Here is a 20805-nt window from a genome sequence, read left to right on the forward strand (position 1 = left end):
ACTGAATCTGAATCTGCCAACATTACTACTGAACATAGACAGTCAAACTGCCTAGACCCTAGACTTCCTAGTCTCCAGAACTGTGAGAAATAAAGGTTTCTAGTTTAAGACACTCAGTCTATGGTAGTTTTGCTATAGCAGCTCAAATGGCAGACATACTATTATTTATCCAAAGTTTGAGGCCTATCCAGGGATGTGACTGAGGAGAATAAGTAGATGCACACATAAAAGAGACTGGTCCTGAAGTAATTACTTAAACTGTAACCCAAATGAAACTGCCACAAATTGTAAGGTGACAGTTGACTACTCTGGAAGCGTGGCAAAAACTCCCAGACAAGCTCAACACTGCAAAACATCATAACAGGCTTAGATGTTTTTCATTTTTCATAAGAAAACATAAGCCGTTCTTCCATCAGCCGCAGTGTTCATGGAGCCCACGGTTCAGATTGTGACAAAGGCCCTAAGGGATATTTTCTGGAAGTGTTGCTTTTCATGGAGTCCACTGCAAAGGGGATGGTATATGGAGACACATAAAATAAATTCCTCCCTTGTGGGAACAATTTATAAAATTTGTAACACTCAGTTGGCTCATTTTCTCTACCAAGTTTTTATAAAACTTTGTCACAGAGTAAAATTTGGGCACTTGAACTCAAAAATTACACTTTATATTTGCATTTTAAAAATGTTTCCAAAGGGCGTCTGTTTGTTTTTAGAGGCTTCTGTAGAAGCTTGACTCAAAGGAAGGAGGCTGCTGAATCCCAAACACTCGTGCTTTGCATCTCTTTGGATAAACAGAACCAGTCACACTTTCATATTTCTTTTATTCTCAAAGGCCATGGTCTATTAATCAACTTCCATACATTCAGACATAGACTACTTCGCTTTCAGGGTATTCTATTTTCCAGTTTTACTGCTATAGATTCGGAATTAAAATTAAGTTGTGAATTTTTTGTAAAATACAGTGATAAAATTTAGTGGTCATTAAAGTTTCAAGTAGAATGTATTTTACTGAGCTTGGTTCCCTGTTCTCCTGAGGCTTCTTGACATAGTAAATGGAAGTGTGCAAATCTAATTGGCTGAGACCTTGCTTGACCCTAATACAGACTGCTAATGTTTCATCTCTGGTGAGACCTCATACCGAATTTAAGCTTGGTAAGCTTCTTTACCTTGAGCAAACAGATTTTAATGGGCCATTAAGCCACCTAGCCCTGAAAGTGGCAAGTGTTGCCCAATCCTCCAACCCCCATAATCACCCATGTTTTGCATGGTTTATGTCATTGGTTATAAACAGGTATGTTTTTTTTAAATCATATATCACAAAAAGAAATACAGACATACAGTGATTTGCCTACATTCTTGCATCTTGGGAAGAATATGTAGGTGTGCATTACGTGATTTCCAGAAGTATGGAAGTTGCATTTTAACTCATGAGTTATCCTAAGGAGGAGCAGGATACTGCATTGACCTTCTAGTTTAATAAAGACTTGAACAATCAATCATAATCTATCAATTTATTCAAATCGGGACTTCTAAAAATGTACCATAGAATCTTCTAAGCAAATTACAACTTGCAAGGAAATTTAAGAATTGCTTTAACCAATCCTTCAGTTCTTTTAGAGATTCAGTGTTAGAACACAGCATCCTACTTCATCCTTACTTTCCCTTCTAAATAAACTCAAGGACTCTTAGCAGCCCATCTCTGCATTTCTACCTGTAATCTCTAAAATCCCCAAATCACTATGTGGCTTGAAAGTACAGGCTGTGGGCATTCTACAGTCAGGAAGAAATGACTGACAGCAAAATCGTGGAAATTATCCAGTTGGTCTGTTGATTATCCCAGTTTATCACATGGTTGTTCACCAGGAGGATTGGCCATCTATGGGTACTACTCAGATATCAATGCACGATCCTGCCAGCCTCCGCCAGGGTGATTTATCTACCCATGTCAGCTTTTTGTCTTTGGTGTTTTTCTTGCCCAGTTTATTTCCAATGATGTATCTGCCAACTCTACACTGAAATTCTTTTGCATATTATAATTCCCCTATATTAATATTTATTAGACTTGTTCCAAAAGAACTAAGAAATTCAAGTTCTATTTTTTCCTCAAACACCATGTTGTCATAGGCTATTCCATAAGTAGCTGAAATGAAGTAATGGCTGAGGAAAAGATTATCTTCTCCTTCCACTCATTTCAAATGCTTTTCCTGAGCACTACTGGAGTGACAAAAACAAAATCAAACACCTGCCCCTCCACTCCCCCAAAGTTTCTAAAAATATAGATCAAATCCTTCAAATGGCAGGTTCCAGCTATTTTTAAAAGCTACCTGGGAAAGAAATTAAGTATAATTATGGGTCATCTGAAAAACAGCATGTCACAGGAATGCCATTTAATATCCTTCAAGGGCATCTGTAGCTTCTGGAATGTCTCAGAAAAAAAAAAATATTACTGCAAAAAAACCCCCCACAAACTCAATGCTTTTAATTAAATGAAGGATTCAGCTCATTTCTAATGAAAATACTGATACTAAAGAAACTGTGTCTAGAAATATTTGTGACATTTATAGATCCTACAACTAGAAAGTTTCCTTCCTTTTTCCTCTTAAAAAATGATTGATGTTCATATTTGGCCCATATAATCAATTTCATTATCGCCACATTGTGACTGTTTTCACTGTTTCATTATATTTAGTAGCTATCCAAAGACACAACACTCTCTTTAGCATAATCTGACTAAAATCTTCATTTAAAATCATGATTGCCCATGGAGGGAGTGAGTAGAGTCAGAGAGAGGGAGAGGGTGGCTCTGGGAAGGCAAAGGGACATTTGTTACTTTATTCCATTATGCAGCACCATGTCTGGTGCACAGTAGGTACAAACAAGTAGTCAGTGTGTGGAATTAATATTTATAGAAGACCTGCAGGCACCAAGGTTTATGCATTTCTTATCCCAATTAATCCTCTCTAAGGTCCTTTTAAGTCAGTATTATTACTGTCCCCAATCTATAGACATGGATATTGCCTCAAAGTGAACTGAAGATGGCTTAGTAAAAGAGGAAAGTGAATAGGAAAAATCATGTGGACAATCATCTGGTTTTATCTTATTTGACATAAAATGAGTTAGCATATGAGGCGGGCATATGCGTTTTCCAGATACTCTGTTTAGTGACTGTCTGTCCTAGGTAGCATTTTGAAGCTTTTTGTAACCAAGCAGGGTACTCCTTTGGTGTGATTTGCGCTCTGGGGTTCACAAAGCAAGAAAGTGATGAAAGGTGAGTCAGGTAGGTTGGTAGTTGACAAAAACGAAAACAAAAAACAATAGCAGCACCTACCATTCATTACCAGTCATCACAAGTAAGGTGGCAGTCACTGAATATTTTTCACCTAAATTGAGGGAAACGGATTACCTTTTGTGTCTATTTAAAACATTTCAGCTGATCTCAGAGCGGATTAAATAAAGGATTTGCTTGTTTCAATATACCTAAACCCATATGCAAATAGGACTCTGATACCATACCACACATTTATGGTCAAAGACAATACTTTGTTTTTAAGAAGAGCAGCAAACAATGTAACTGCAAATGAATGCCACACACACACACACACACACACACACACACACACACAACCCAGCCAGACAATATTAAGCTCCAGTGAAGAATTCTGGTAATTACCAGCTGTATTTTAGAAATCACTGTTAAATATGTTTGTCTCCATTGTTTGTGATTCTCCTTAAGATTGAAAACACTCTTCTCTCTGCTGCCTGCCTCCCTCGCCATTTTTTCCTTTTCTTTGCCCACTGTTTCTTGCTACTCATGCCAAATTACTCACTTACTGACCTTTTGGTTCAATACTACATTCAAAGAGGGAGGGGAAACAGAGCAAGATAGAGAAAAGGAGGGAGAGTGAAATCAAGTGTGTGCGTGTGTGTGTGTGTGTGTGTGTGTGTGTGTGTGTGTGTGTACGTACGTACACAGGAATGCTAGAACTTAGGAGCAGCCCCACCAAAAAAAAAAAATTTTTTTTTAACAAAAAATGAACTCTAGGACAGGGATGGTTATTGTTTTTTAATGGGTAGAACTTACTGAGATCACAAATTGGTGCTAAATACGAGTCCAGCAATGTGGAATTCATTTGCTTACTAAGTAACAAAAATTCACTGAGTACCTACTATGGTGAGGCGCTGTGCTAAATAGTAGGTATTTGGGAACCTGAAAGAGGAGAGTGGCTCCACAGGTTTGAAAGGAAATTACCACTTATTGTATGGCAAATTTTAATTTTAAAATCTAAGCCCCTTATCCACGTAGATTCAAGAATTTAACAAATATTTACCCAGTTTTATTGACTATTTTGCCCTTGAAATATTATTTGTCATGCTTCATGATACTATGCTCTCCTGGGATTATTTTCTCTATGTCTCAGACTGCTTTGCAGGATTTTCATCCTTAGCTTGAAATTTAAGAGTTAGTGTTCCCTATGGCTCTGGCCTAAGTTTTCATCTCTTTAATCTACATACTTCCCCTGGGGAGTTTTCATTGCTCCTATGCCTTTTTTTTTTAAAGTAAGCTCTATGCCTAATGTGGGGCTCGAACTCATGACCCTGAGATCAAGGTTGCATGCTCCACTGACTGAGTCAGCTAGGTGCCCCACTCCTAGGAATTTGAGTAGCATCTACATGATATGGAGATCAATCTGACAACAACAAACTCTGCACGTTCAATTTTCGCCTTCTGAGCTCTAGACTCAGGTATGAACCCTCCTCTTGACACTGCCCCTTGGATGTTTCAAGGCCCCTAAAGTGAAAATATCAAAAAGTGAACTAATCAACTTCCGCTTCTCTCACTGACTAGCACAACCATCCGCAAAGTTGCCCAATCAAGAAACCTAGGAGTCATTCTTAACCCTTCCTTTTTATTTCCTGACAACCAATCTCAAAGTTCCATGGAGTTTTAGATCTTAAAATATACTAGGAAACCACCCACTCCTCTTCATCCTCTCCGTTACCACCCAATCCAGGTCACTATCCTCTGTTGTCAAGATTCCCAGAAATGTCTGCTTAACTGGTCCCTCTGGTTTAAATCTTGAATATTCCCAATTATTTTGGACTTTACAACCAGTTAGTTACCTATTAAAAATGCAGACTTGATCATGTTGTTGTTTTGCTTCAAATTTTTAACTGGTTTCCCATATACCAAAGGTAAAATTATAACTCCTTTATGAGGTTCTTTAGACCTCTGCTTACCTTATCAACTATAGTTTTGCTTTTTCTCTCTCAATGCTACATTCTACCATACCAAACTTCTTTTACTTCCTCAAACATGAAATTGATGTTCTTTTACTTCCTTCACATTGCCTAAAACTCTTCCAATCTTCTCTCCAAACTTGCCAGAGCATTTAAATATTGGCTTCCTTTGGGAAACCTACTTGGTTTGCTACTCACCCTACCCACCTTCAACCCTCTACATGTCCACCCAACCTATCCTATCTCTACCAAAGACATGTGTTCTTATATGTTCCCACAGTGACTCATATCCCCTCTCATATCATTTTTAAATATTTTATTATACACCATTTATTCTTATATAACAGATACTTTCCCAGGGCAGGAATGCATCCAGTAGAAGCAGCTTGCCTTTGTATCCCTAGCACTCAGTACAGTGTTACACAGAACTGGTGCTCAACAAGCATTTGTTCAATGAATATATGAAACGTCTTTTACTTGGAGAAAACTGGAAAGGGTATACAGATAAACACCCCTCTATCCTTAAGGAGGATAACATTAAATACAGAATGTCTGTTATACATAATTATATGATGATAATGAGTAAATAAAACTGACTCCAATTTGGATACATGGGGATTTGTTAACATTGCAAATTGGAATTAAATATTTATCTCTCTCTTCTAGGATAATCTAATCCACACTAAATACTTCTGGAAGACAGTTTTATGATTTTATATTATAGATGAGAAAATAGGCACAGCAAAGTTAATTGAGTTACTCAAAGTTGCCTAGAAGCAGAACCACTATTAAAATTCAAAGCTGTCAATTTCTAATCCTTTGCCATTGTTGTTTTTGTTTTTGAAACTATTTTGCCTTTGACTCCCCAAAGTTCTGTGTGATTGTAGGACTTCAGTCTAAATACTTTGTCTTCTCAAAAGTATCACCTGGTGGTATTTCCATTTGAATACAGAAACTTAGGAATATAGGTCTTTTTGCTGAATTTTCCTTGTGTTAAAATGAAAGGTTTTCGGAGATGTGTCTCTGTACTCTTGTACATTCTCAGAGGTGTCAGTTTCTTTGTTCTTAATGGAGTGTTACTATCGGGCACTAATTGCCACTACAAAGTGCCAACATTGAACTTTCCTGCTGCTGGACATCATACTGGATACTCTGCATCTATACATGTCCATTGTTAGTTGGCTGGTGCATTCTACTGCACTTGCTGGACATTTTGATAGAAAATGCTGCCAGTTCTTCATAAATATTTGAGCAGAAACTTAGGCTATTAAATTTAACAGGATTACCAGTTCCAGCATTTGTATTGTGAGAGACATAAACTTAAAAAGGTTTGTGCTGTCATTTCAAAAGGCCGTGTATGTACTATGTACTCAATAAATAGGTTTCTATGTGCTATTGTGGGCAAATACAATGTATAACCACAGAACCTTAAAAAGACTTTATTATCTTCTCAATATATATATTTAGTATACATAGAAGCTTTGTTTTTCATAACTCTGATATTAATTTCTCAGAGCTAGACAAGATGAGCATACACTTGAGATTTTTCCTAGCCCCAGACAGGACCAACCAGGGCTGTTTCTTTTCAACCTGACTATAGCTCAAGATGTTAAAAGAATTTAATCTGTACAGAATTGTGGCCAACACATGCCACTTTTTTTAAGTATAGAGAACTATACTCTTCTTCATCATTTTTAGATTAATATAATTTTCTTTTAACAAATACACCATTAATTAGAAGAATCCCCAATTACAGAACATTCCCCTTGCTCTTGGGGCTTCATTTGACCCATCCTTCATTTGCCAGAAGCAAACATCTTTACCCCTAAGCATTCAAGCTAGCTCATTAAATCACTCTTCAGTCCCACCTTACAGCTTCCAGGCCCAGGAAGAACTCTAAATGTCCCAACTATTTACTGTTTTTAATCCCCAATGCGACATTAAGTGAATTGGTTCTGTCATGTGAATATAACTGATTATGTTTCCCCTAATAAAGACAGACTCTTGAGTTATCCATTTGCAAGTGAGCCCAATGTAAAAGGAAGAGAGAACTACTACTGTCAGATGCCAAGTTAACATCAATTGCTCATGCCATGGAACTGCCAATTAAAATTCTGGAGTAATCTTTCAAACACAGTTTTCTAGCCCGAGAACTGTGTATAAATCCATAGTGAATTAAGAGGCATAAAAGGTAAATCTTAAGCTCCATATATGTGTTAATATCCTCGGTTGGTCATTGGTAGATGACATTCATGGAGTCAGAATAGTCTTGACTTTCACTTGGAATGTGCCTTCCCTGAATTCATCCTCGTTTATCAGCCCTGTTCTGGGGGAAGTGACTTTGCAAAGATGTTGCTTTCATTTCTTAATGCTGCACCTCCCATTAAGCTCTACCAAGAAATAAAGGTTCCTTTCAAGAGTAGCACAGGGGCTGAGTTGGCTTCCTGTTTCAGGAGATTATAAATGTTCTCAAACACTTCTAAAAGGAAGCAAATTCCAACTTTGGCTTTAAAATTCAGACTTATTTTTCACTCCATTTGGCATTGTGGTCTGAATGTGATAACAATAAAGCCTAACAGAGTAAAACAAATGTTTTTATCCCAAAGATACCTGACCTATGGGAGAATTTACTTTACCTGCAGAGATTCCATTTCTTCATCTTTTCTGTGGGTCTCCTCCAGGAGATCTGTAAGAAAGTAAAATACCCATCAGGATAATGTGAAAATGAGATGCCTCTCACTATCAAACCCAATTCAGTCAATAGCTTGTATAAACTGTTGCCTGGAAAGAGAATTTTGTGTTTAAGTGTGAAAAGGAATGTAAAAGAAATGCCCTCTGATCCCAACTGATAGGATGGGGCAGAGCTCTGGACTCTACCAATCCTAAGCTAGCTGAGAAGCCCTGGGAGGTCTTGACTCTGATGGAGATACCAGAGAATAAAACTGACTAAATTACAAATCCAAAATCGTATCAATATTTTAGGAATTTGGCCCAGTGCTTATATAACTCCAAAGTAATACAACATTTTCTTTAAAAAAAAAAAAAAAAAAAACAACTTTTTTTTAAATGAAAAATGAGAAACAAACTATTTGCTCTTAAAATAAGCATCCAAGCCAAGTTCCACCTCCAGAGTCAATTTTTATAACCAAATTAAAACATCTTAGAATAATGGGTGTTATTAATGGAAGCAGAACACCACCTTAGCTGTAAAGTCATATTAATTATCATCTCACGCTGAGAAGGTGGGAAGCATTGAAGCTACATCTGACCAAGAGCTTGGCATCATCTCAGAGAAATTAGTGGCTGGAAGGGAGGGTAGTCAACTGAAGAGAGTTCTGTCTAAATGCATGTATACAGCTATGGTATCTCAGTGCCCCACATTAATTTACAAACTTGCTATAAAGGAAAATATATTTGGCAAGCAGAATTTTCTGCCTGCAGCTTTACCACCCTGTGCTATGATCTTATTAGATCTCACAAACCTAAAGAGGGCTGGGTTGAGTCAGAAGTTGGATGAAAACAGGCAAGAAACACCTACAGCAGTGCACATTAATATTAGCATTTGCCTTGCTCTATGATTGATATTGCTCACCAAGAGGCTATGCTGCACAAAAGGAAACTAACTTACAGAAATTCAATATATATCCCAGAAAGGCAAATGCAAATGTTTTTTAGCAAGTGCTATACTACATACAGCAGGAAGCAATACTATAGCGAGTAAGTAGCCAAGTCATACTGGTATAGGTCATAGCTGAACAGGCTGAAACTTCAGGAAACCTGGTAGATGATATAACTGATGATGAGACTGGATGGCTAATTCAGCTACAGAGGAATTGCAAACAATCCCCTGAAGACACAATGCACTGGGATTCAGGATAACAGGTAATTTTTGCTCTGAATCCCACAGAAGAGTTAACTTTGGCTCCTAAACGTTCCATAATCAGAGTTACATCAAAAAAGAGAGAGGAGAAAGTCCATGCATTAGGCTGTACTTTTAAGGGGGTTTTTGGTAGGCTTATCAGGTTCTTTAACAATACAGAAACCAACTTAGAGTGTGGTAGATGGTTTAAGTGCCTTCGAAAATTCCTCATTCTGAATCCTTACTCATTCGCATTGTGACAATGCAGCTACTACCATCAAGAGGTCACGTGCATCTACTTTCTACATCTCACATCTGGGCTGGCTTCCTGACTTGATTTGCTAAGGAGAATACAGCAGAAGCATCTCTGTGCCAATCTGTACTGACAGTTCAAGAGGCCTTGCAGATTTTCATTTTTCTACTTGGAACTCTACGAACAAGCCCAGGACAGCCTGCTAGATAACAAGAGCCCAGGACTCTTCCCACCTAAGACGCCCTGCAGGTTGCCTTAACTGGCAGCTAGCAAATGCCCAGAAGCATAGCTGTTCATCTGGCCTGAAGATGACCACAGAGGACTCAGAAGGGGATCCCAGTGGAGACCAGACAAACTGCCCAGTTGAGTCCAGGGCCAAGTCCAATTCACAGAATCCAGACCTAAAGAATGGAATTGGGGGATGGTTTGGTACCCAGCACTTGCTAACTTACAGCAACCAGTTGTTAACTGTACAGGAAGCTTGCAGATTTATTAGAAGTATATAAGAGTAATTAATAGATACCTGGGAGAAAGGATCTTGACTCTGCAGAGAATAACAACTGGTCTTAAAGGGTAGGGATGTAAGTAGCATGAACTAATGGGCATTTTATCCTGGATGTCTCTAATCTTTGTGTCACTCCACTCCAAATTCCATGAAGAGAGGAGCTAATGAGACTCGCTCACATCTCTTGACTACTGTTTGGCTAGGGGAAAGGATGGAGCACCTTCACTGATAATCCCAGGAAGACGAGGAACAGGAAGGATAGTTTCTACATACAAGATTAGAAGGTTCTCTAAGTTAGGCCCCTTGTAATGAATTACACTGTTAAATGGGACATTGGACTTGGAGTGGTGGACAGTAGGGTTCATCAACCAATCATAGAAAACTGATCTCATTCCACCAGAGTCAGCTTGGTACAGCAAACACCAAACAGCTGAAACTTACTGGATAACTAATGGGTATTGGATCTCCTATAGAGTCAAGCTCAACTCACAGATTTGATAAAATTATAAATGTAAAGAAGCTCCATCACCCTCAGAACTTCATAGTATTATTGCAACTTAAAAATTATGTTCTCTATTTTCTCCAAATGCATAGAGATCAAACTGCTTTCCAGCAAAACTAATACCATTGCAACCCTTGATTTTGGACAATTGAACAAAAACGACTACAGAGATTACTACAATTGGCATTCAAAATATAGAACTCCTGGGGTGCCTGGGTAGTTCAGTCAGCTAAACATCCAACTTCCGCTCAGGTCATAATCTCACAGTTCGAGTTTGAGCCCCACAGCAGGCTTCTCTGCTGTCAGCACAGAGCCTGCTTTGGTTCCTCTGTCCCCCCTCCCTCCCGCCCTCCCCCCGCTGGTTCTTTCTCTCTCTAAATAAATAAATAAACTCAAATAAACTCAAATAAAATAAACTCAAATAAAATAAAATAAAATAAAATAAAATAAAATAAAATAAAATAAAATAAAATAAAATAAAATAAAGAACTCCTAGAGGTGCCTGCTTGGCTCAGTTGGTTAAGCGTCTGAGTTCAGCTCAGGTCATGATCTCATGGTTTGTAAGTTCAAGCCCTGCATTGGGCTCTGTTCTGATGGTGTTGCACGTCCTTGGGATTCTCTTTCTCCCCCTCTCTCTCTGCTCCTCCCCCACTCGTACTTTCTCCCTCTCTCAAAATTAATAAATTAAAAAAATTTTTTTAAATAAAAATATAGAACTCCTGGGCTTTGGGGAATGATGGCAGAGTAGGAGAACCCTAAGCTCACCTCATCCTATGGAAACAACTAGGTAATACCCACATCAGTGTAAATAATCCAGGAAATGATTCAAAGACTGGCAGAATGGACGCTTCACAGCTAAACATAGAGAAGAGGCCACATGGAAGAGGGTAGGAAGGGCAGAGATAAACTGGGAGCTAAACAGGTCCTCAGACTATCCTCAGAAGGCAGGGACACAGTGTGCACAGAGAGGGGAAAAAAACAGACCCTCAGACCAGGCGCCCAGGCCTGGGGAACCTGCACAGGGAAGAGGAATTCCTATAACATTTGACTTTGCAAACTAGAGGGGCACAATTTCGGGAGTTCAGTCAGTGGTACGGTCAGTGGCACTTCAATACCTGGAACCTGAAAAATAACCAGGCTGGACTCTGGGAGAGCCTGGAGGGTGAGAGGAAACTGAGTCTCCACCCTTAAAGAGACAGTAAAACAAAGAGCCTTGCAAAGATATAGCATAAAAGCAATAGTTTGAAAAATGCCTGAGTATGAAATGAAAAATCTCAGAGTATATACTGGACAGGCAGGGATCATTAGGGCACTTCTCTAAGAATAAAAGAGCTAGGGGGTACCATTTCCCTCTCCCCTGCCCCCAGCCTAGACACACAGATACCTGTGGGAACCAGTGAGGCACCAACACTTGTTACCTAACTTGCTAACAGCATGTCTTGCCACAGCATCCTCCTATATATATGCCCCCTCCAGCTAGGCGTCAACTCAAGCCCAAAGTGGCCCCAGGATGGACCACTAACAACAAAGGGAACAAACCCTGCCCAGGACAGGCAAAAATGAGTAGAGTTTCTCTCCTGAAGCCACAAGTTTATATTAGCCTGGTGCTTCCAAGGCTGTACTTTGTACTATGCTTAAAGGAACCTGTAAAACAGCAAAGCTGGTAAAGAAGAAAATAGAGCCAAGAGACAAAGAGTTGGCTGAGGACCAGATCCACCCTTGCCTGAAGCCCACAAAACTCCCGAACTTCTAGCTCTCTCTCCCTCCAACTGTTTCCCTTCTTTCTCCTTTCTTCTTTCCTTCCTTCCGTCCTTTCTTCCATCTTTCCCTTCCCTCCCCCCCTTCCTTTCCTTCGTTTTACTTATACTTAAATTAGGTTTAGTTGGATTGCCATCAGTTTTAAAAGTCTCTGGTTGTATGGCTGTACTGAACTTTTTTATCTTTATTCAGAAACTTGGAGAACTCGAAATTGGCAAGAATGTTCTATTATACGGGGAAGCATTTCATCCTACAATAAATACAGAGAAGGCAAATGATTTGCCCAAGATTACCTAGTTAGTGCTAAAGCCACAGCTAGCACTTTGCTCTCTAATCTTCTTGCTGTATATATCATATCGTGCTCTCATTTGTACCACTCAGTGCTTAATTGTACCTTTCTTCATACTGTTATTTTAAAAATTGCGCATGTTCCTACTCCTCTGATTTCCTTTAGGAGTTCTCTGATGTCAACAATCAGGGCTCTGATGTCTTCATATCCATATCCTCCCTAACTACTGCCTCTCTACGGTTGCTATTTAACTTGGATCCCCAAAACTGTCTTCTCCACCAACATAACTGCTCTGTGCAATTGTTCACTTGTTAGTTCCTTTGTTCAAGTACATGCCTTTGGGATGATGAACGGGGTTATTAACCTGTGACGAGAAAATATGGCCAGTGGGCCCTGCTGAGAAGCAACTACTCTGTGGCAACCACAAGATGAGACAATGTAGGTGAGACCTCTGGACGGCTGACATGACATAAGGCTGTGACAACAGAGTGTGACTAGTACACCCCTCGTTAGAACAGGCAATCTTGCTGTTGTTTGCTCTTACCAGCTTTAGAACGAATGATCAGAGCATGCTCTGCTCCCTTGCTCACTGGCATGTTCATGTGTTGCTTTATTATTCTCTGGTCTGCTGTTCAATACAAACAGCAATTCAACTGCGATGCAAATTGCTGTGGCTAAATGTGCTTCCATCAACATTAGTTAATGAAAGATTTTTTTTTGGTGAAAAGGGCAGAGCAGTCCTGTGTGTTTTCCTTGGACTGGCTCCAACTATTTAAATGAGCTGATACTAACTCATTATGACATATGGTCATGTGGGAGGGAATCCCATTTAAAAAAGCAGGACATCAGTGGATGAGAAGTGGAGAATCTGGTTGTATTGTGTTGTTTTGTTTCACTTTGCATTTCTCTGGCACATTCAGGGTAATATATCATGACCATGTTTTTGGCTAAGACAGTCTTGTACTACTTCCTTCAGTTTTTGCAACTAGTGGTCTGGCTGTTTAAGAAGGTTTGACACATTTTTATATTGATTCTGGTTCCTGGTAGCCAAGGGAGCAGATAGGTTGTTTGCTTGTTTATTTGCTTTTAAAAGGAGGATCATGTCCAGCTGTACCTGAGCAACAAATCTATCTAGCAACTTGACCCTTCATAGAAAGATTGGAGATTAAGTTTAGAAAGGAGTAGATTTTCCCTTTCATCTTTGCTGTAAAATATCTCGTCCATATTATAACCCCACTCAGCTGGTAATACAGAAAAAGTTGTAGAAACAAGGGCTTCAGATACAGCAACATTTATAACAGCAGCACTGGACAGAGTAACACTGGCAGCAGAGTATGCCGAATTAATGATAGCAGAGAAAAGCATTTAGCTTCTGGGTTCTATATCTCACTTAGTAATCAATGCTCCTCTTCAGGATTACTCTGTGTCCTGACATTTGCCTAAAAACAATAGATAATGTAAATTCTCAATGAATGTAAGCTCTTTAAAAAGTAAATCTATGTCATTCATCTTTGTGGGTGGCAGTTGTGGTATAATAAAATTAATCAAATAAAAGAGCACACAACAACCCTTCAGAGGTCATAAATGATGGACCTAGCCTCCCACAGTTGTATACTGGATACTCAAGATGCTAGCAACGGGCTAAAGTCAATGCCCAATTTCTCTGTTTCTTTTTGGCTCCCTAGTTATTGGAATCATTAATACTTTAGGGACAGAAAGGACCATCGAAATAACCTAATCCCAGGGTTTTCATCCTTTTTTAAAAACAAGTAGAGGTACACCTGGGTGGCTCAGTCAGTTAAGCGTCCGATTTTGGCTCAGGTCACAATCTCACGGTTTGTGGGTTCAAGCCCTGTGTTGGGTTGTGTGCTGACAGCTCAGAGCCTGGAGCCTGCTTTGGATTCTGTGTCTCCCTCTCTCTCTGTCCCTGTCCCACTCGTGCTCTGTCTCTGTCTCTCTCTCTCAAAAATAAACGTTAAAAAAAACACAGAAAGTTTAAAAAACATTAAAAAAATGAAACAAATAGAATTCTGTCTTACAAATGAAATCACATACACTTTCCAGTGTATATTATAAATAAAGGCAGTAATTTAAAAGCTGAAGGAAGCTTCTCAGGTGAAAGCAGAAGGGAGGACCTAGGGGCCAGCCTATTGGGACTTCATTTCTATCTTGAGATCAACACATGTGATTCCATGGTGGAGCTATTATAAAGCTCCAAATTTTGCTGATTGAAAACCACTGATCTAATCCAATCTCCTCGCATTTTATAGATGAGGACTGAGTTCCCAAAGAGCAAAAGTCTCTGTCAATGTCACACAGCTAGTGAACAGAAATGCATGAACCTGAGCCCAGAGCTTCTAAACTGGACCAGGGTCCAATACTTTTTCCTGCACACAAGTGACTGGTATCCTTTGCCTTTCAAGATGTATTGGACAATAGTATTGGACATACTATTCCAAACTCTGTCATAAATGCTTACACATTTTCCAGTGCTTTCCCAAACTTAAAGGAAACTTTGTGAAACCAAATTGTGTAACAATTTGTGAGAAGACCTATAGTTAATTGCTGTCCAAAATGAAATTCCTCAACCCTGGGAGATGACATTAAAAGATGTGGCTCTGATGGAAAGAAAATACTTAAAACATTGGAAAAGGCAGTTGTTTTTGGCAAGATGTGTTCAACACACAACATACAGAATATCTCACAAAATAAAACAACAACAAATCTGTTTAAATGAACGGCTGACAGCTGAATAGTTCCTCCACTTAATGATATAATATTTATCAGCAAATGTTTTTCTATTCTATCACACTAATATATGTAAATGGGATAAATGGATAATAATATAACTTTATATTAACCAAAATATCTCAAAAATAATCAAATGTGTTGTTTTTAAATTAATATATGTAAAACACTTAAAATAGTGTCTGGTACATAGTAAGAATTATATGTTAGCTGTTATTATTTTAAAAATTACCCTTCAGTATGCCTGTTAAAATCAGGAATATGTGTGAAAATATAATCAGATGCATTTTAAAACAAATAAGCAAAAAAAAAAAAAAGCCTTCAAGTGTACTGATTTTAGACTCCATCTATGATTGGTAACTACATTACTGAGAACTCTGCCATATCTACTGCCACCCACTGGTACATATCTGGATATACCACAATGAGTTAAGAGTTTTCTCATCAGGACTGACCACAGAAAACACACAGATTAAAATGAAGAACAACATTCAAAAAGTATGGCTAGCCTCTGTGGTTTGTCTCAGACGCTGAAACAACATACTGGTCTACAGATGGAGCCCAAATAGTCCAATAAATGAAAGGTTTACAATCCACTGTCTGTCTTGGGTATGTGGTAAAACATCCAAATACAGGTACTCATGTTTTATTTGATGCCAATTCATTGCTGGTAAAACTTTCCATCTTGACAACTTTAGAGATTTTAAAACCTCTTCTCCACAAAACTGCTACCCTACAGAAAACAACACAACAATCTACCCCATTCCATCTCAGTCTTGGCCCTGGCTTGGAGAACCACCACGATATAGAACAAAAAATTCTGACTCAGCCAACAAATAAGATTCTTATCATTTTTTATTAGCAACACAAGCAGAGAAAGTAAAAACATACACATTAATCCAAAAGCCACTGTTCTAAATTGGTTTCAGGGCTGTCTTGGTCAATGGAATTAATGTGACAATGAATAAGATGAGCAAGAGAAGTTTATAATCTACTGTAAACGCCACTTCAACAATAAATTTCATATGCTCAAACCTAGGCATAAAATCATACTTCTTTTTACATAAACTATCTCTAAAGTGTGTCCACCTAATAGAAAGTTTGGTTTTTATTTAAATTCCATAGGTAGGAAGGCAGTTTATTTTAGGCCCTATTCTGATTCTATGCTTATAAGTGAGTACGTATTTTTTGGGCCCATAGAAATCCTAGGTATTTGACTTGTTCTTCAATAATCGATTTATGGAAGATACAAAAGTTTGTGCTGGTGTCTTGATGCACCTACTACTAAACCGCATTCAGATTCCTCGGCATTTCAGACTCCTGGGTCTACCCTACATCTATGCTAAATACATTACAGACAAAGTTATGAAAAACAAATATGAAGAACAAATCTTGAAAGCAGTGAGAGAGAAACAATAAATTGGTTATGGGGGAAAACAATTAGAATGCTAGTGAAACAGAAATTAAAATAATCTGTTGTCAGCAGACCAACACTAAAACATTGGTTGTGGAAAGTTCTCTAAGAAAAGAGAAGAAATGATTAAAAACGAAAGAATCTTAGAAGTTCAGGAAGAAAGAAAGAACACAGTAATAAAAAATATGCATAAATCCAATAGATTTTCCTTCTCCTATTGAGTTTTAAAATTATGTTTGGTGGCACTAGGTGATTCAGTAGATTGAGCGTTGGACTCTTGATTTCTGCTCAGGTCATGATCTCACAGTTTGTGGGTTTGAGCCCGACATCGGGCTCTGCTGACAGCACAGAAACTTCTTGGGATTTCTTTCTCTCCCTCTCTGCCCTTCCCCTGTTCTCTCTCTCTCAAAAAGTAAATAAAAATTAAATAAAAAAATAAATAAAATTATGTTTGATGTTAAGACAAAAAAAATTTGAATAGTATCTGACATGGTTCTAAATGCATATAGAGGAAATATTTATAGTACATACATTTATATATATATATATATACATATATATATATATATACACACACACACACACACACATATACATATACATTTTAATTTTTTTAAGTAGGCTCCACATCCAACATGGGAGCTTGAACTTACGACCCTGAGATCAAGAGTCTCATGCTATACTGACTGGGCCAGCCAGGGCAAAAGAACATGAAGAAAGAAATTTTCTACACTTTAAACTGGTAAAATACAATACTAGTAGACTGTGATAACTCTGTATATACAATGTAATGCTTACAGCAACAACCAAAAGAGTTACACAGAGAGAGATGCACTCAAAAACACAACTGATAAAATGGAATTAAAAAAAAAAATGCTCAAAAAAAAAAAACCCCCACAGTAAAGGTGGGGTTAATAAAAGCAGAGAAATAAAAAACACAAAAAATAAACAAAAATGGCAGACTTAACTTCTAACATATCAATGATTACATTATATGAAAATGGTCTAAATATACCAATTAAAAAAATAGAAATTGCCAGATTGGATTAATGACCTCTCTGTCATTAATCCATGACATGATCCAGGGTGCCTGGTTGACTCAGATCAGTTTCAGACTCTTGATTTTGGCTCAAGTCATGATCTCATGGTTCATGGGATTGAGCCCCATGTCAGCACAGAGCCTGCATGGGATACTCTCTCTCTTCCTCTCTGTCCCTCCCCCACTCATGTGCACATGTTCTCTCGTGTTCTCTCTCAAAATAAATAAACCGGAAAAAAAAAAAAAGAGTCTCTCTCTCTCTCTCTTAAAAAAAAAATCTGTGATATGATCCATGGACCCCACTATATACTATTTATAAGAAATTCACTTAATTTTTAAAAAAATTTTTAAATATTTATTTTTGAGAGAGAAAGAGAGAGAGAGAGAGAGAGAGAGAGAGAGAGAGAGAGAGAGGCAGAGAGAGAGGGAGATACAGAATCCTTAGCAGGCTTCAGGCTCTGAGTTTCAGCACACAGCCCAAGGTGGGGCTCAAACCCACGAATTGTGAGATCATGATCTGAGCTGAAGTCAGATACTTAACTGAGTGAGCCACATAGATACCCCAAAAAACTCACTTGAAATATACTGATTCAGCAGGGTGAAAGTAAAAAATGAAAAAAGAGACACCATGCAGACATTAATGAAAAAACCATGAATGATAGATCAGTACGAGACAAAGTAGATTTCAGAGCAAAGAAAATTAACAGAAAAAGCAAAGGACATTATATATAATGATAACAAGAGCTAATCTACCAAGAAGACATAGCAATCCTATATATGTATATACCAAAAAACAAATCTTCAAAAACAAAATGTGAAGAAAAAACTGATATAACTGAGAAGAAAAATGTAAAAATTAAAGATTGGTGTGGGAGAAGTCAACATTCCTTTCTCAACAACCAATTGTACAACTAGATAGAAAATCATCAGAATAGATACAAGCACATATCAAAGATTTATTTAAGCATAAATATCAGGAAAACCTTTAAACACTTGGAAACTAAACAACACTAAATAATCTATGGGTCAAAGACAATAATGTCTCAAGGGAGATTTAAAAAAATATCATACACTGAATAAAACGATTATAGGACACAGCCAAATCAGTGTTGACAGGAAAATCTATAGCACTAAATGCATGCATTAGAAAAGAGAAAAGGTCTTAAATGAATATTCTATAACTCAAGAACCCCCAAAAAGAACAAAATAAATCCCAAGCAGCAGAAGGAAGGAAATAACAAATAACAGAGATCAATGAAATTAAGAATGGAAAAACAATAGAAAAAATTAATGAAACAAAGAGCTGGTTCCGTACATAGTTCAAGAAAATTGACAAACCTTTAGCAAGGCTGACCAACAGAGTGATACTGAGACAGAAAAGAGGGTGGAGGGAAATTATCAATATTAGGAATGAAACAGGATATCACTACAAATACTGTAGCTATTAAAAGGATATTAAGGAAGACTACAAGCAACTCTTCATATATAAATTTGAGAACATGGATGAGGCGAATCACTTCTTTAAAAAGTACAAAGTGCTATAAGTCACCCAATATAAAATACATAATTTGACTAGCCTGTAAGTGTTAAGGAAATGGGATTTATAATTGTAAAACTCCCGTAAGAATTCCCTGTGATTTCTACCAAATGTTTAAAAAAGAATTAGCATCAATTTTACACAATCTCTTCTAGAAGACAGAAAAAAAGGGAATACTTCCCAATTCATTTCATCATGCCAGTATTCCCCTAGTACCAAAAATATAGCTAAAAAAAAAAAGAAAGAAAGAAAAAAACCTGCAGCTCTCTCCTAAATACAGATGCGGAAATCCGTAACAAAATTTTAGCAAATAGCATTTAACAACATATAAAAAGAATTATATATCATGACTAAGTTGGTTTATTCTAAGGATGCAAGGTTGACTCAATATTCAAAAATCAATCTCCATAATCTATCATCTTAACAGGGTAAAGAAGAAAATCACATGATTATATCAATTGATATATAAAAACTACTCCACAAAATCCATAATACTCATGACTTTAAAAAACAAATTCAGAAAAGAAAATACAAGGGAATTTCCTCAATTTGATAAAGAGCACCTACAAAAAAACCTTACAACTAACATTATACTTAATGGTGAAAAAGGGAATGTTTTCCCCTTAAGATCAGAAATAAGGCAAGAATGCTCTTTCTCACAATTCTTAGTTATTATGGTTTTGGAAGATCTCTCCAATACAATACAACAAAGAAATAAAAGGTATACAAATCAGAAACAATGAAACAAAAATGCCTCTATTTGCCGATGACATGATAGTCTTCATAGAAAATCTCAAAGAATTTGCCAAAAAAACCCCCACCAAAAACAAAAACTCAAAATAAAAACCAGCTCTTGGAATCAATAAGTGAGTTCAGCCAGGTCACAGGATACAAGATAAACATATAAAAACTGATCATATCTCAACATACTAAGAATGAATATGTGAAGACCAAAATTAAAAACTATAGTACCAGTTGAAAAGACCCTTCTCCCCCAATGAAATACCTAAGTGTAAATTTAACAATACACGTAAAGGACTTGCATGCTGAAAGACACAAAACAACGGTGAGACATCTTGTGATCCTGGACTGGAAGACTCGCAGCATAAAGTTACCAATTCTCTCTAAATCAATATAAAAGACAGTATTATTCTAAAATCTGTATGGAAAGAAAATGAAACAAGAGTAGCTAAAACAGTTTTTAAAAAGAAGAGTGAACTGGGAGAAATCAGTCTATTCAATCCCTATGTTTATTACATAGCTACAGGAATCAAGACTGTGTGGTCTTTGTGCAGGTATATATGCATAGATTAATGAAACAGATGGAGAATACAATCACGGAAATGGAGAACAGATTAGTGGTTGCCATGAGTTAAGGATGGATTGAGGGTAGAAGAAAAGTGGGTGTAGCCATAAATGGTACCATGAAGGATCTTTGTATCCATGGAAATGTTCTAAATCTTGACTGTATCAATGTCAATATCTTGGTTGTGTTATTATACAATAGTTTTGCAAGATATTTCTATTGGGGGAGAATGGGTAAGGGGATCTTTATATATTATGGGATCTCTCAATAGTTTCACAACTTCATGTGAATAGAAAATTATCCTCATAATAAAAAGTTCAATGAAACTACTGTCATTTAACATAGTATTGGAAGTCC

General features: G+C 37.5%; 1 protein-coding gene across 7 annotated transcripts in view; it reads right to left on the bottom strand.

Moving 5' to 3' along the window:
- The window catches only part of CEP128 (centrosomal protein 128), a 385845-nt gene that overhangs the window by 67062 nt on the left and 297978 nt on the right, over positions 1 to 20805 (bottom strand). For all 7 annotated transcript variants that reach the window (XR_009264662.1, XM_058739903.1, XM_058739906.1 and 4 more), the window contains one exon: positions 7875 to 7924. Coding sequence is in view for 6 of the 7 variants with exons in the window: in XM_058739903.1 (XP_058595886.1) it covers positions 7875 to 7924 (50 nt within the window). In the remaining variant the exon portion in view is untranslated. The remainder of the gene's footprint in view (positions 1 to 7874; positions 7925 to 20805) is intronic.

Source organism: Neofelis nebulosa, chromosome 7, assembly GCF_028018385.1.
Source record: "Neofelis nebulosa isolate mNeoNeb1 chromosome 7, mNeoNeb1.pri, whole genome shotgun sequence".
Lineage (NCBI taxonomy): Eukaryota > Metazoa > Chordata > Mammalia > Carnivora > Felidae > Neofelis > Neofelis nebulosa.